The sequence below is a fragment of the Lactuca saligna genome, chromosome 7 (assembly GCF_052625555.1).
Source record: "Lactuca saligna cultivar CGN05327 chromosome 7, ASM5262555v1, whole genome shotgun sequence".
Taxonomy (NCBI): Eukaryota; Viridiplantae; Streptophyta; class Magnoliopsida; order Asterales; family Asteraceae; genus Lactuca; species Lactuca saligna.
Window position 1 is genome coordinate 78,514,879 of NC_136423.1, and position 14,724 is coordinate 78,529,602.

A 14,724-nucleotide genomic window follows, 5' to 3' on the forward strand; every position below is an offset into this window, starting at 1 on the left:
GTAATTTTTAAATTAATTTTTTTTTGTTTAATTCAAAAGTTAACAGCTCATGGTGCTAAACCAATATTTTTCTTAATTTCATTTTTTTTTTCGTAAAAGCTAAAGCCAAAAGCTTTAAAAGAAATATAATCTTTAATTTTCCAATATATATGAAAATTTAAATACATTTTAAAATAATTAAAACATTATAACATGTTTATAAGTGATATATATCATACAATGCATAAGTAATTCTAACCAATTACACACCAATGGTTTATTTAATAGATATTTAATGAAATTTATAATTAATTTATATTAACTATCTACAAATAAAAAACATTTTATTATAGTTTTATAACACATAATATTTAGAACTATCGTAATAACAATATATATAATAATACTAAATAATATTTGTTAAAAGAATTTGACAATTCATATAAGTTAAAAAATATATATTAAATAATACCCTTTAGTATAGAAAACAAAACAAAAAAATGATATACTATTAAAGACAAAAATAAAAAACACTATTTGTGCCTATTCAGCTTCTTCATGGCGTGAAAATTTGGAGTTAGACTCAGTCAAGCCGAGCCCGCTATTTCCATATTTCCTCTCTTCTCCAACCCAATTACATTCGATACCATCTCTCACTCTCTTTTCTCCCTCTTTTCTATCTGCTCTCTCTCCCGCATTTCTATCTGCGACCTAGCCGCCCCATAGCCAGTCTCCACCGCCCTCACCTCCGGTGAAACCCATAACACGATCTCGTCTTCTTCCCTTCTTAGCTTCCCACACTCGTTTCTGTTCATGTAATCATCGTCAATAATCTGAGCCTTATTAACTTTCTGGTTTTCAGCTTTCAACCAAGTGGAATGATCAGTTGCGAATCACGGATTCAGGTGAAAACTTTTTATCAACGACTTGCATAAAGTTTTTAAGTAGTGTGATTAATATCTTTTTGATTTCTGATTTGAATTTACTAGACGATCTCTGTAATTCAAGCCGGTGATAATATTCTTTTGATTTCTGCTTTCGATTCACTACACGATCGCTGTAATTTAAGCCGGCTTCGGGATTTTACAACTTGGTTCTTGCAAGACTGTGAGTATCTTTTTTCCAAAATAGCGATTTTTGATTGTTTTTCGTGCAATCAGTTTTTTCCTTCGGTTCTTTTAGATCCGGTGTTACTTTAACTATTTAATGAAGTTATCATTGAATTGTTTTTAGATCTTGGATAAAAAGATCTGGTGTTACTTTAGCTATTTAAAGAAGTTATTATTGAATTGTTTTTAGATCTAGGATAAAAAATCTAGTGTTACTTTAGCTATTTAACGAAGTTATTATTGAATTGTTTTTACATATAGGATAAAGAGATCTAGTGTTACTTTAGCTATTTAATGAAGTTATTATTGAATTGTTTTTAGATATAGGATAAAGAGATCTAGTGTTACATTAGCTATTTAGTGAAGTTATTATTGAATTGTTTTTAGATCTAAGATAAAAAGGCAAGTACGAAGTGAAATAAATGCACCTTTTTATAGGAAATCGTGAACTATACTTTTATATATGAAAGTCTAGACAAAAAGACAAATTTTTAATGTAGGACCTATTCACATAATTACTTGAATTGGCCTACACGTTCATTTAGGGATGGCAAAAAAACCCGAACCCGACGGGGAAACCCGAAACCCGATCATTTCGGGTCGGATAACGGGTCGTTATCAGGTTTTTTATCGGGTTCGGAGCAGGGAGTGGGTTATCCTCGCTCTGACCCGCCCCGCCCCGATTATATATATATATATAATATGTTCAAAGTTTTTTGCTGTTAATTGTACATGTTCAAATATAAAATACTTATCGTGGACAATTTTTTTAGTTATTAACAATCTGGTGTTAATGATCATTTTTATGTGTTTTGACGTATTAAACAAAACTTAAATCAAATAATTTTTTATATAACGTCCAGTTTATTTTATTAAAGTGATGCATCATGTTTTTAATTTAAAAGAGTTGCTAGAACATGTATATTTTATAAGACATTAGGATACCTAAAAGAGAATAAAGATTTCGTTATCAGTTGTTGTAAACCCGATAAGATACCCGAAACCCGACGGGGAAACCCGAAACCTAATAGGGCGCCCCGATAAGATACCCGAAAGTTATCGGGGCGGGTTTGGGAATCCATGCCCCGCCCCGAACCCGCCCCATTGCCATTCCTAGTTCATTTTTAAATCGTACACATGATAGAATTTAAATGGAATTTATATAAATTGCAGTGTATACAAACCGTTAGTGCAAACAAACATTTCTCTTAATGGGTCATCCACATAAGGAAAGCAATAAGAGAAGAGGCAAGAAACAAAGCCAACCAATTTCAAATCTGAAGCAACCTGGATGCCAAAACCCTACACTTGGTCAGACTACTGAGGAATCTAAGGTTTTGAGCAGTTTGATGAAAAAAGAAGAGAGTGGGTTTTTAAACTCTACCATAGTGGAAGAGGTTGCTGATGCTGCAGCATTGATAGGGGATATGACAGATACAACGACCCTTTTGAGTGACGAAGACGATAATTGGACAGATACTTCTTTTGATTTCTCAGATACTGATGCTTCGTGCTCAAACTCTGATGTTTCCTATATATCTCATAGTAGGGATAAACAGAGGATAATGTCAGCTATATCAATGAATTCTTCCTATGAGATAACACTCGCTGAGGTTCTGAAGGTGAGTGAAAGTAAATGTTATTTTCTTCATTTTCTAGTCATCTTTCATCATCACTCAATTAATTTTCATATTGTTTTCAGACATTGGAAGCAATGCCTGATTTAAGTGAACCCTCATCCGAACTTTCCAAGAGTAGAGAATATCACAACTCAAACACAACGATCGAACCTGTTAAAGCTTATTTTGACAAATGTGGGATACATGTAAGTTTGTTATATTACTTTTTAATCTCTGAAAGTTTTAAATACGAATCATGTGCCTGGAAATGATACATGATCACCATGAGTTATTTGGAAATTGGTGATGATAAGCTTTTTTGTTAAGTGGTCAATTACTTCTAAAGTCTGTTTTGTGGTCATCTTTCATCTTCACTCGATTAATTTTCATATTTTCTTCAGACTTGGCCTGCTTTATCTCCTATTAAGCCCTCATTTGAGTTTTCGAAGAGTAGACAACAACACAACTCAAACATAGAAGTTGTTACGGATGTTCTTAAAGAAAGTTACGTTGTAAGTAACTTGTTCTTTATGCATCTTTAAAATTATATGACTTTTATTCTTATGGTTTTAAATATGGATGATGTGCCTAAAAATAGTGCATGATATTCTTATGGCTATGAATCCTTTGTTACAGTTACTTGGTGGGGCTTCTTACATTGCGTCATCATCTAATAGTGATCTCGAGGAGGGTAATATGTCATTCAAGAGGTTGTAATTAATTCGTCGTCTAATATATTACGTTATTTTGTATTGATATCAAATGATTTTGGTGTTAATAAAATTTCATTTGTGAATCAATTTATTAGAATTTATTTATTTGTCATTGGAAAAAAAATGAAGATTTGAAAAGTAGTCCAGCGGCTTACTTTGACTATTTGTGATTTTCTTTTAGGAGTTGGCGTGAAGTTGTTATTGGCCTCGGAACTTTCTCTGAACAGACTCGGATTCGGGACATTAAAGGAAAGAGTCCGTTACATGATCAAGATAGTTGGGTTAAGGTAGTAAAAAAAGGGTCACACACTCGGGACGTTAAAGGAAAGAGTGCATTACATGATCCAGATAGTTGGGTGGAGGTAGTAAAAAAAGGGTCCCACAAGCAAAAACTTGACTTTCTTTCAAAAGACACCACAAAAAAGCAACATAATATTCCTGGTAAGTAAAATATTTTAAAACAAGTCCCAACTGTTTATGTGTGTTTAATAATTGATGTAATTTTGATATTTGTTTGTGTGTGAAGGGGACGATTATAAGAAGTACAGGCATAACGCAAATCAACATTGGAAAATCCAAAAGTCCCTCGTTGAGCAGGCAATAATGTTTTTTTGTATCGCTTTTGGGCTTTCATTAATGTTCGCTGAGCTTTCATTGTCATTCTATATATACTGCAGGCTAGAAACGCACATGCAAGTGGAAAATGGGATGAGGGGGTAAATCTCTACGAAAAGGTAGGTACACGAGAGAAAGAGAGGGAGAAGGCCCCCTTAAATGCTACTAATTAAACACCTTTCTCTTGCAAGAATTTCATGCAACTTTGTTTAATTGATATTGTATTAATATTTTAATGAGCCAATTAGAAACTTGGTTATATAAATTTATGTATGATTGTGTGACGATAATTGAATTTGTGGTTGTTCACACACTTATATACCACCATGGTGATGGATTAAGCCCCAACATGAGTGGTTGGTGATAGGTCATAGGAGACATCTTAGGTTTTAAGCCTGAGCATCACCTTTCTTGGGGACATTGTTTGTCAAGGGTTCAAGTCCCAACAGCCACAATGTGTGAAAGTTCGGATTCTAATATGGATTAAGCTCCTTGTAGGTACTAAGTTCCTATATATATATATAGCAGCCAACAATGATTTTGCAATCTTCTAGGAAATACTTACGATAATGACTTGAGTTTATAAATTTTTGTGTAGGCAAGGATGTGGAAGGAAAAAGCTGAGCAAGCTGATGAAAGGGCTAGCCAGGATATTTTTGATTCAAGGTTTGTCATTGTATATTAGAGGTGGCAACAAAGCCAACCTGTTAATTACATATACATATACATATATATACTGATATTGTTATTGAATACAGGAACAAAAATAATATTGTAGATCTGATGACAATCGATTTACATGGACAACATGTCAAAGAGGGAATGATGAGACTAAAATATCACCTTGCATTTGGTGTATATGGTCGATGTAAGTATCTAATATATATATATATATATATATATATATATATATATATATATATATATATATATATATATATATATATATATATATATATATATATATATATATATATATATATATAGATAGATAGACACACACACACACAAACACACGCGCGCACACACACATTGTGTTTTCGATTGTTTTTTAATCGTTGTGATATACAGCTCTGCGGCGGCTCCGTGTCATCACCGGATATGGGAGTGGAGGAACTGGGCAGTCGATGCTGAAACAAGCGGTATGAAATCATGCCTTTTTAATGTAGAAATAAGTGTTACCTTATTAACTGTTTCAAGGATCAATCATCTCATGTTTTTGTGTAGCTTAAGATGTCTGAATGTTTGTTATAGGTTGTTGATCTCTTAAAAATGGAGAAATTTGAGTGGGAGAATGAAAACGAAGGTAGTCTTCTAATCAAATTTGACATGAAGAAGAGAAAGTTGGGGTTTGTGAAATTGTAGTTATTCTTATTAATCTTTTTTTTTCTTTCATTTTTTTTTCTTTTGACAATTTGTTGTACGAGAATGAAACAAATTTGGCATGTGACTTCGATTTCCCAAAAACCTTTCGAACATCGGTTAATTTACACCGTCAAAAATGATAGTTAAACGGTTATTTTTATGTTAAACTTGATTTAAGATAAAATGTTTGGAAAATATAATAAATAAGTTGACTATATAGAATATCTTATATATTATTAACTTATTTTGTTTTCTATAATTAACACCTTTTCATCACTTTTAATAATATTTTTTTATAAAAATAATATTAAATATAATAACATTCATAACTCTAATTATAAATATGATAAGATAAGATAATACTTCCTCCGTCCCAAAATTATAATCTATTTTTCTTTTTTGATTTGTCCCAAAATAATAATTCACTTCTAAAAATAAATAATATTTTTACCAAAATACCCCTCATTATTACTTAACCAACTAAACATTTAATGGAACATTAAATGCAAAATAAGAACAAAACTATCGTTTTATTATATAAAGTTAATGGTAATTAATGTTTTTCTTAATCTGTGTGTTTTTTATCTGTAAACAATAATATTGGGACGAAGGGAGTAGCTATGTATGTGTATACGGACTTTGGACGTCCACCATCTTGCTGCTGCTATGGACAAGAGGGAACATCAATTGTCCTGACTTTCCTATGTTGGACACATCAAAAACTAATTTACTGAGTGAATGGGATATTTAATTTTTATGTTTGATTCCTTGGACCCACAACACAATCCTTATCCTTGACCTTATGCTTATATCCCATACTCCACTTACCGAGCCCAATACTTTGATTGGCTAATTGTTTTGTCCAACGTTCTTCTACTTCTTCCTACTCCAGTTCGGCCTACTTTAAGACCCAACAAATACTCCAACTATCGAGGCACCATGCCACTATGTGACAACATCATGTACGTTTTCTAAACCAATCTTTTAATTCCTCTAAAACATTATCTAAATATTTTCACGCTATTGCAAAAATGATACTAGAACATTCGATCAGGAAGCTATCCCCAACACTATCTATCAAACTTGAGACTGTAAATAGTTGAGTGCCAAATGCTCTGTATTCTCCCTACTTCTTTTGCAAATGTGGTGAGTGTCCCTCAAAACATACTAATGAAGAATTTAGAATTCTTCCCAACATTAATGACAACATTGATATCCTTGTTGACCTCCCGATGATTGTGGTTAATAAAAAGATGTTCCACATACGCTCGAACCCTTTGTTGTACACAAACTCACTTATGTGGTTGTCTGATACGTTCCCTCTAAAGTGTGGGTGGCGTTAATATTGTCTTGGAGATGTTATTTTAAAGGCTTATGCTATTTATCTTTTTAAATTCAATAATGATCAATGCCTTAAAAACATAATTGACAATGACCCTTCTATATTTAAAAATGTACCTATTATCATTCAAAAATGGAGGTCGGGTCTAAATCTCAATGAGCATAGACATGATAAACTCACATTTCGGTCAAATCCATGGCATTCTTTATGACTTAGTAATCATGAAAGTCTTATCTACATTGCTTTTAAGATTGGCAAGTCCCTTACTATGGACTCTTGAACGAAAAATACATGCACTTATGCCATGGGAAAATCCGCTTTTGTATGTTTCTATAACACCCGATTCATTTAGGTAAACTTCTTTCCTTTTTGTTTAAGTATTAATTGTTGGAAGTGTATGTACGCAGGTCATAGATAGCCTCTACGCACCGCGTAGAAGGAAAAATGTTGACGAGGCCTTAATGATCTATGCAAGGTATAGATCTTAAGTACGCAGGGCGTATGTGGCCAGAGTACAAACCATAAATTTGGGGTTTGATCCCTATTTAAGGACCTTATCCTTCATGAAACTCTTCCATTCTCAACCTCCATTTCTCCAAACGAGTCCCTTGAAACCCTAACCCTATTTTAGTGCATTGTAAGCTTAAAAGTGTGTTTTTGGGGTGCTTTTGAAGAATGAAAAAGGTGGTGGTAGTGCTAGGAAGCTTGAATCAACCTTGGATCTAGAAGTTCTTCTCCCTCATTCATCTCCACATCTCCCGAATGTATAAAGTTTGTACCTTTATGCCTCCATTGATAGATCTATAGCTTAGATGTTGAAGTTATGCCTTTTTGTCCTATTATTTTGGTCCATTTGAGTATGAATGACTCTAAACCTTGTATAGTGCATTTCCAAAAGTATTTTAGGGTATTAAGTCACAAAAATGGTGTCTTGGCCTTATCCAACCATCCATGCATGAGTTTGAGATCCTTAGAAATTGTTATAAGATTAGGGCTTACTCTTGAGCCTTGAGAAGCCATGTAAGTGCATAAAATTTGGAACTTTATCACTTAGGAAATTTATTTAGACCAGATCTGAGAGTTAGACGTGATGCCTTTCTGTATTAAGCACTTAATGGATAGTTTGGATTCATCATGACTACACAGGGCGTACTTAAGGTGAAACGTCCCGAAAATTATAAGGTAAAATTTTTATTTTTAGTTTAATCAGAAACACCAATTATCTTTTTTCCAAACATTCAAAAGTGTATCAAAGTAAAAATAGTTATCAGAGTACAATCCCAAAATTATAAAGTTGTGGAAATATGGGTGGATGCGCTGCGATCAAGTCGGACCCTTCCCTTTCAAACCGAAAGTACCTGAAACCATAACCATAAATCCGTAAGCACAAAGCTTAGTGAGTTCCCCAAATACCACATACTACACATATCAAACATACAATGGGCCATGCCCAACAACCATCGGGCCCCACCCGACATCAAGCCCCGCCCGACATCGAGCCCCGTTCGGAACAAATTTGTCAATAATATGAGGTGGGCCATGCCTCATCACATTTATCAGTCCTCTCCTGGCATCGATCCCCACCCGAAATTCATACAGACACATAAAACACATGTAAGAATCACTAATACAAATAGCATACAATATACTCATCAGGCCACGCCCAATATACATATCTCATACTACACATGCAAGAGTCACACAGACAACTAACATCCTAATCATAATAAATCATGGGCCGACATTGGTGCCTTCGACCCGCTAAACACTATGAGGAGACTCGCCTCAAATCAGTGAAAATCAAATAAACACCTGGACTGTTGATTCGTATAATCCCTGTACTAATCAATAAAATAAAACCCCAATTAATAATTGGGCCATAAACCATAATTAGGAATCTAATTCATTTGTCTAAATTCTTGGGTAAAAGACCATTTTACTCTTTCCTCACTTGTCCTAATAATCGAGGCCCAACCCAATGGCACCAAAATCCTAATATGGACTAAATTCCAAAATGAAACCCAAAGCCCACTCTGGGTTCAATCCAAGAAGGCCCAAAATCAAAATGACTATTGGCCCAACAAGGCCGAGAACTCTAGTAGTCTGAATATGGCCTAAAATCTAAAAGTCAACAAAAGTCAATGGTAGCTGAGTACATCCCACGTACTCAGACTTACCCCTAGCATACACCTTCTTTGGCCAGTACACACAACATACGACCTGGGTACGCCCAACATACTCCACAGCCAACCCATGTCCCTACTAAGTGCTTAATCCATTAAGTCATATTCTCGGATTTAATCGTAAATGATGTCTTAACACGTAAAGTTGGCAACTTTAATCCTTTACATGTCTTAATGGGACCCAATGCTCAATAAGATTCATAATAAGCTCCCAAACTCATGCATGGTCATAGATAACTCATCAAGATTGCATTTTTATGGTTCCTAATACTCCAAAATGGATAAAGTTTCCAACTTTATCCATTAGAATGGTCCAACCAACCAAGATCTAGTCTTTAAGTCTCAAAGGGGAGCAAAAGTGAATCTTTTCCAACTTAATCCATTAACTCCAAGTCTCAAGCTTTTAGATCTGAATCAATATGATGTTTAGATAGATAACGTTTCCAACTTTATCCATAACAAAGTCACAAATTTTCAAGATCTAGACTTTATGCACTAAAGTGACCAAAAGCTAATAACACCCAAAACTCGGTAGATCTAAAAAATGTATCATCAAGATTCAAAATTTATACCTCTAGACGATAGATCAAGGTGAACAAAGTCTGGATCTATAAGCTCTAATGCAACCAACACTTCTCCAGTGAGCTCCTTCTTCTCCAAGATACACCAAGAAGACTCCAAAGCACTTAAAAACACCTTCTTTTTGTTCACAATGATCAAACTAGGGTTAGGGTTTCAAGGGAGGGTGTTGGAGAGGAGGAGGCTAAGAATGGAATGGGTTTGGGGAAGTTAAGGAGCTTAAATAAAGCTCAAACCATGAAAATAGGGTTTGGGCGCTGATCGCATACACGCAGCGTACTCCAGCTACACCCATCATACTCCATGCATGCCTTAGTATGCCCACCGTACTCCATGTATGCCTAGTACGCCCAACGTACTAGACTAAGCCCTAAAAGCTTCCTAACTTCAAACGATCATAACTTATTCGTTCCAACTTTGTTTTTGATGATCATTATATCCACATAAAGGTAATGAGAAGCTCTAAAATCCCATCAACACTCCTTTGCCTCAAAACATTCCGAACTTAAATCCAAAATTCATAAAAGGCCTGAATTATCACTTTACAGTTATACCCATGGGATCCAAAGCACCAACCAAACTCTTGGATCACCAAATCTACATTACTCACATCTAAAAAGGCCTAAATCTCTCTCTCTCTCTCTCTCTCTCTCTCTTTCTCTCTCTCTCTCTCTCCCTTTCTCTTCGAAGGCCCGAAGTCCTATGATAACTGATCTTCATGTCACCGCCCCGAATTATGAAACGATTCAAAACATGGTGTTACATTAGGTTACGCAGCACATAGCCTGGTTGAATTCCGTATTTTGGAATAAGGATCTACGCCATGCGTAGAGCTAGAATATGCTAGGTGTACTTGGTATGGTGTTGGACTTTGACTTTTGACTGGTGACAATTGACCGTTGACTTTGACCAAGTTTGACTTTAGGTCATTTGGGGTAATTTGAATAGTAAATTGAGACTGGGTCTAGGTGACATGTAGAGACATTGTTTGGAGCAGTTATTAGTTCAACTATCTTTCAAACTGTCAGGTGAGTTTTCCTCACTGTACTATTGGGTCGAAGGCACCAAAGCCGACTCACTAGGTTATGTACCCTAGTATATAGGATGTTGTTATGTTGGTTATATGTTAGATTGGTAGATATGTATGATTACCTGTATTCACTAGTGATATGTTAATCTCGTAGATCTGTATAATTATCTGTATTTGCTGACTGTTAGTTATAGTTGTATATATCGACATGTTATTGTGTTGTGGGGTTGAGGCGGTCCTAATTTGTACTGAAGGCCAAGATACCCCAGCGATCCACTTGATACTATAGGGACAAGGGAGCGGTCCAACTTATGTTGTATGCTCGGGAGCGATTCAGATGGTAGCCAAAGTCTCGGTGACCATCCAACCTCGTGTTGCAGGCCTAGTTACTTGCATTGTATTATCTTGCGGCGTGTGGTACTTTGGGGGAACTTTCTAAGCTTTGGCTTATAGGTTGATTTTATGGTTTCAGGTACATCAAGGGACATGGGCAAGGCGAAGGCATGATTGTGTACATCATCTTGGATTTTTATCTGACTTATGATTTCAGGATACTCTGATTCATGATTTTGTTTTTTGAAACTATGTTTTGTGTAAATTATGGATTTCGGAATGGTTTTAAAAATGAAAATATTGCCTTGATTTTTGGGATGTTACAAGTTGGTATCAGAGCCATGGTTTGAGAGAATTGGATGAACACTTGTGTGACTTCATACTCAAACTAAGGATCTACTAAATGTTTTTTTTTTTCAAAATATAACCATAAGAGAACCGACAGGAAGGATGTGATGTGTACAATCATCCAGAGCCTTGAAAAGTGATTCCCCAAGTTACCTACACTTGTATTGTGTATTGATAGAATTACATGCTAGTATGTAGGATAATGATCTTTAGGAATTGCATGATATGATTGCTAGATGTATGATGTCTGATAGCCTAGGAGAGTTTCTTATTTTTCTATATTGAACTAACATTATTAATGTTGTTGCTTAGTGTATGCATCATAGTCGTACATAACTAAGATATTATAGCATGAGAATGTTTGATTTAGCCTTATTTCATGTTCCTCATTTGGTTGTAGGCTTAGGGTAGAATCATGTATTCAACTGTCAGTAGAGTCTAGTGTTATGTATGATTAAGCATACACGAGCGGTTGTAGGGTTAGTGGAAGTTTAATGAGTGGGTGTGTGTTGTAGGAAGCCAACATAAGGAATGATTAGCCATTCTCTTTCTCTCTCTCTCTCTCTCTCTATTTTGAGTGAGTTTAGGATGTGTGTGTATCCTAGTTTGATCTTTGTTGGTGGATGGTTTGTAACAATTCGTTGAGGCTAATACGGGTAGGTGTGGAAGGTAGTATGGGCTCGTACTACTGGAAGAATAGAATCCGTACTCATTTCAAGGAAGTCACGAACCATGAGGGTTTAGTAATTCCAAAATGATGTAATAGTATGAATTGAATCTTTTTTGATATGTTCCACGTTGAGTATGTTCCCTTGGTGGAGAGAGAGTGTGTGTGGGAGAGAAAGGTTGTCATAGGAGTATCCATCGCTAAAGAAGATGACAAAGTTGGTGACGGAGATCACCAAGATGTTTACTAAGAGGGTTCTTTTCTTCCCTGAGTATATTGCATTGGAGTAGGTTTAGATGACCCGTTACTTGAGCATGCTCAAGACAGAGATCAAGGAGTTTATGTTGACTCAGCAATATCGTTCCGTCTCCAAGTTGTAGCCTTTAGCTTGGAGGAGAGAGATTAAGATTGAGATCCAGACCAAAGAGGGGAGGCAGACCCCAATTCATGCACATATAACAACAAAGTGATTTAAGCTCGCTAATTCATGATTTGTAGATTAGAGGGGCCACACTTGCGACAAGTGCGGGAATGCGCATGAGGGCATGTGTCGTTCAGCTGTTGGGTGCCAAAATTGTGGTAATGAGGGGAATTTTGTGAGGGATTGTCATAAATAGGATCCGTTATCGAGTACTAGGATTTGTTATCATTGTGATCAAGTGGGCCATGTGAAGGCCCAATGTCCTTTGCTTCCTGTCAGACCAATTCAGGAACCAGCCCCGACTTCTTTGAGGATTACAGAGTTGTGTTTCCTATGCATCAAATACACTTAAACTAGGCAGTGATTAATATAGGACTTGAACTAACGGTCAGGTTGTCGATAATACCTTAGTCAAATTTAGAATGAAATTATTATCAAAAATCAAAGTTAATTTATAAAAAAATATTGGTAACAATTATTAACTATATACAAACATTTATATTAAATTAAAAACTAATGGACTAACATCACATTTAAAATATTCTGTGTTTTTAAATTATGTATTAATACTTATATTTATAACTCATATTTGATATAAGTTATTGATGGGTTTTATACAAACAATCCTAAGTGTGCATGCAACCCTAGTTTGGATCTATGTTTTCACTATTAGATACACAACATTATGAACACAAGAATAAAACCCTAATGTGCATTGCTATTTTCGAAATTAAGATACAAAGGTTGGTTTACATACCTCTTGTTGTTATATTGCAATAACAACTTAAATCTTCAAATCCTAAGTCTTGAAAGCAAGCACCACAAGTGTAGTGCCTCTAATGGCTCACAAACACCACAAGCAATTGGAGAGGCTTAAGATAAAGGAGGGAGGAGTTGGAATTCGTCCTTGGGACCTCTTAGGAGCATGTACACGAATTCACAAGGCCTAGGGGTCTTTATATAGGGTTTAGATTAGGGTTTAAGTCCTTATCCTTATCCAGTTACTTGCCCACCAAGCAACCACAAGATAAGCCTTGAAAAAACCCTTATCCTCTCATCCTTGGACGATTTTAAGGATATCCTTATCCTTAAATTCGTTCATCCTTTAACAAGGATAAATATTGCCCTATCTTGCAACTATCTTATAATTACAATTCAGCCCCTCTAGTTTAATTAATTACACTTGATCACAAAATTAATTCCTAATTAATTATTGACCAATATTAATTAAACAAATATGATTTTCCTTTAATATATTATTCTTATAACATATTAATAAATCACAATAACCCCTCTCTCTATTTAATTTCTCCAGTCAAGTTGCTTTGGTGAAGGCAACCCAAAAGGACCATGCACAACCGGGTCAAGTACTTACCAAATATGGTTACGGGCTTAGACACTAATCCAACAATTATTAACATGAATTAACATCACATCTTATTTCGAATGTCATTGAGTTGAGATTACTTAACATTTATGGTAAATAATTTGGTCTATACTTAAATTTGGTTTCAGTTTAAATCTTTATATTCTTTATATCAAAAACTTTTAAATAATCTAATAAAAATATGGGAAATAGTAAAATAATAGGAAATATTAAACCCTATAGTAAAAGTATAGTACCTTTATTAATTGTTGGTCAACATGCTTTTTCTCACACTTTCCAATTTACAGAAAAATACTTTTCAAATCTATAGAACAAACACCACTGACGAGAGAGGCAGGGAAGGGTGTTGAAGCATATATCAGTAGACGAAGGAGAGTATAGAGAGGTAAATAGGGCAGCGACAGGATGTGGAGGCGACCGTCGAAGAGCAAGATAGCGGCTGATTGTGGAGTTTAAGGATGGCGGCCAATGGTGGTGTACGATCCGGGAAACTTGATTTATATGAAAAATTAGTGAGTTAGTGAAACCATTCGGTTGTTTGGTTGTTATTTATATTTTTCCTATTTTTTCTCACTTTCCGTTTCCTATTTTTTTTTCTCACCGTTTCTATGTGATAAAATTTTATAATATATTACAATTATATATGGATTATTGATTATTGATTTGGTTTGGTTAAAAATTTCATGGGTGTCATTCTAAAATATTCAAGGGTGTCTTTGAATAAAGTCTTATATACTGTCTACATAAATTTTGAAAGTAAAGGGTCCCCAAAGACACCCTTTGAATGTATGTAGGGTCGCCCCATAAACTAGGTAGTAGAAAAGTCTAAATATGATATACCCAAGTCTACATGCACCCTAGGATCTATGAATTCATACTAATTACAACAACCCTATGAAACATAAAAACATAAGGAAGAAAAACATACATCTTATGCGTAACACCCTATTCAAGGAATCTTTATTTATAACCCTTGGTGTATGATTAGTTTAAAATTTTGGTCCCAAGGGGAATTATTGTAAATTTTGGGAAAG

General features: G+C 35.0%; 1 protein-coding gene across 5 annotated transcripts; it reads left to right on the forward strand.

The window, feature by feature from the left end:
• Positions 1 to 567: 567 nt before the first annotated feature.
• LOC145006248 (uncharacterized) lies at positions 568 to 5,567 on the forward strand. Of its 5 annotated transcripts, XM_078965337.1 has the most exons (13): positions 573 to 884; positions 969 to 1,086; positions 2,262 to 2,710; positions 2,791 to 2,913; positions 3,109 to 3,219; positions 3,344 to 3,417; positions 3,602 to 3,861; positions 3,947 to 4,017; positions 4,098 to 4,154; positions 4,634 to 4,701; positions 4,794 to 4,903; positions 5,107 to 5,177; positions 5,290 to 5,567. In XM_078965337.1, exons 3-13 carry the CDS (start codon positions 2,300 to 2,302, stop codon positions 5,398 to 5,400), a joined length of 1,467 nt encoding a protein of 488 aa, XP_078821463.1. In that variant the 5' UTR covers positions 573 to 884; positions 969 to 1,086; positions 2,262 to 2,299; the 3' UTR covers positions 5,401 to 5,567. The 5 variants fall into 5 exon arrangements, 3 of the variants coding, with proteins under 3 accessions (XP_078821464.1, XP_078821465.1, XP_078821463.1); XR_013662847.1 differs by lacking the exons at positions 5,107 to 5,177; positions 5,290 to 5,567 and adding an exon at positions 4,403 to 4,529 and having other exon boundaries at positions 568 to 884; positions 4,794 to 4,856; XR_013662846.1 differs by lacking the exons at positions 5,107 to 5,177; positions 5,290 to 5,567 and adding an exon at positions 4,403 to 4,533 and having other exon boundaries at positions 568 to 884; positions 4,794 to 4,854.
• Positions 5,568 to 14,724: the final 9,157 nt, after the last annotated feature.

Bases quoted from the DNA above. Each gene is read 5' to 3' on its own strand.
- LOC145006248 (XM_078965337.1), top strand. From the start codon at position 2,300: ATGGGTCATCCACATAAGGAAAGCAATAAGAGAAGAGGCAAGAAACAA. The intron at 2,711-2,790 runs GTGAGTGAAAGT...TATTGTTTTCAG, and splicing joins CACTCGCTGAGGTTCTGAAG to ACATTGGAAGCAATGCCTGA. The intron at 4,018-4,097 runs GCAATAATGTTT...TATATACTGCAG, and splicing joins AAAAGTCCCTCGTTGAGCAG to GCTAGAAACGCACATGCAAG.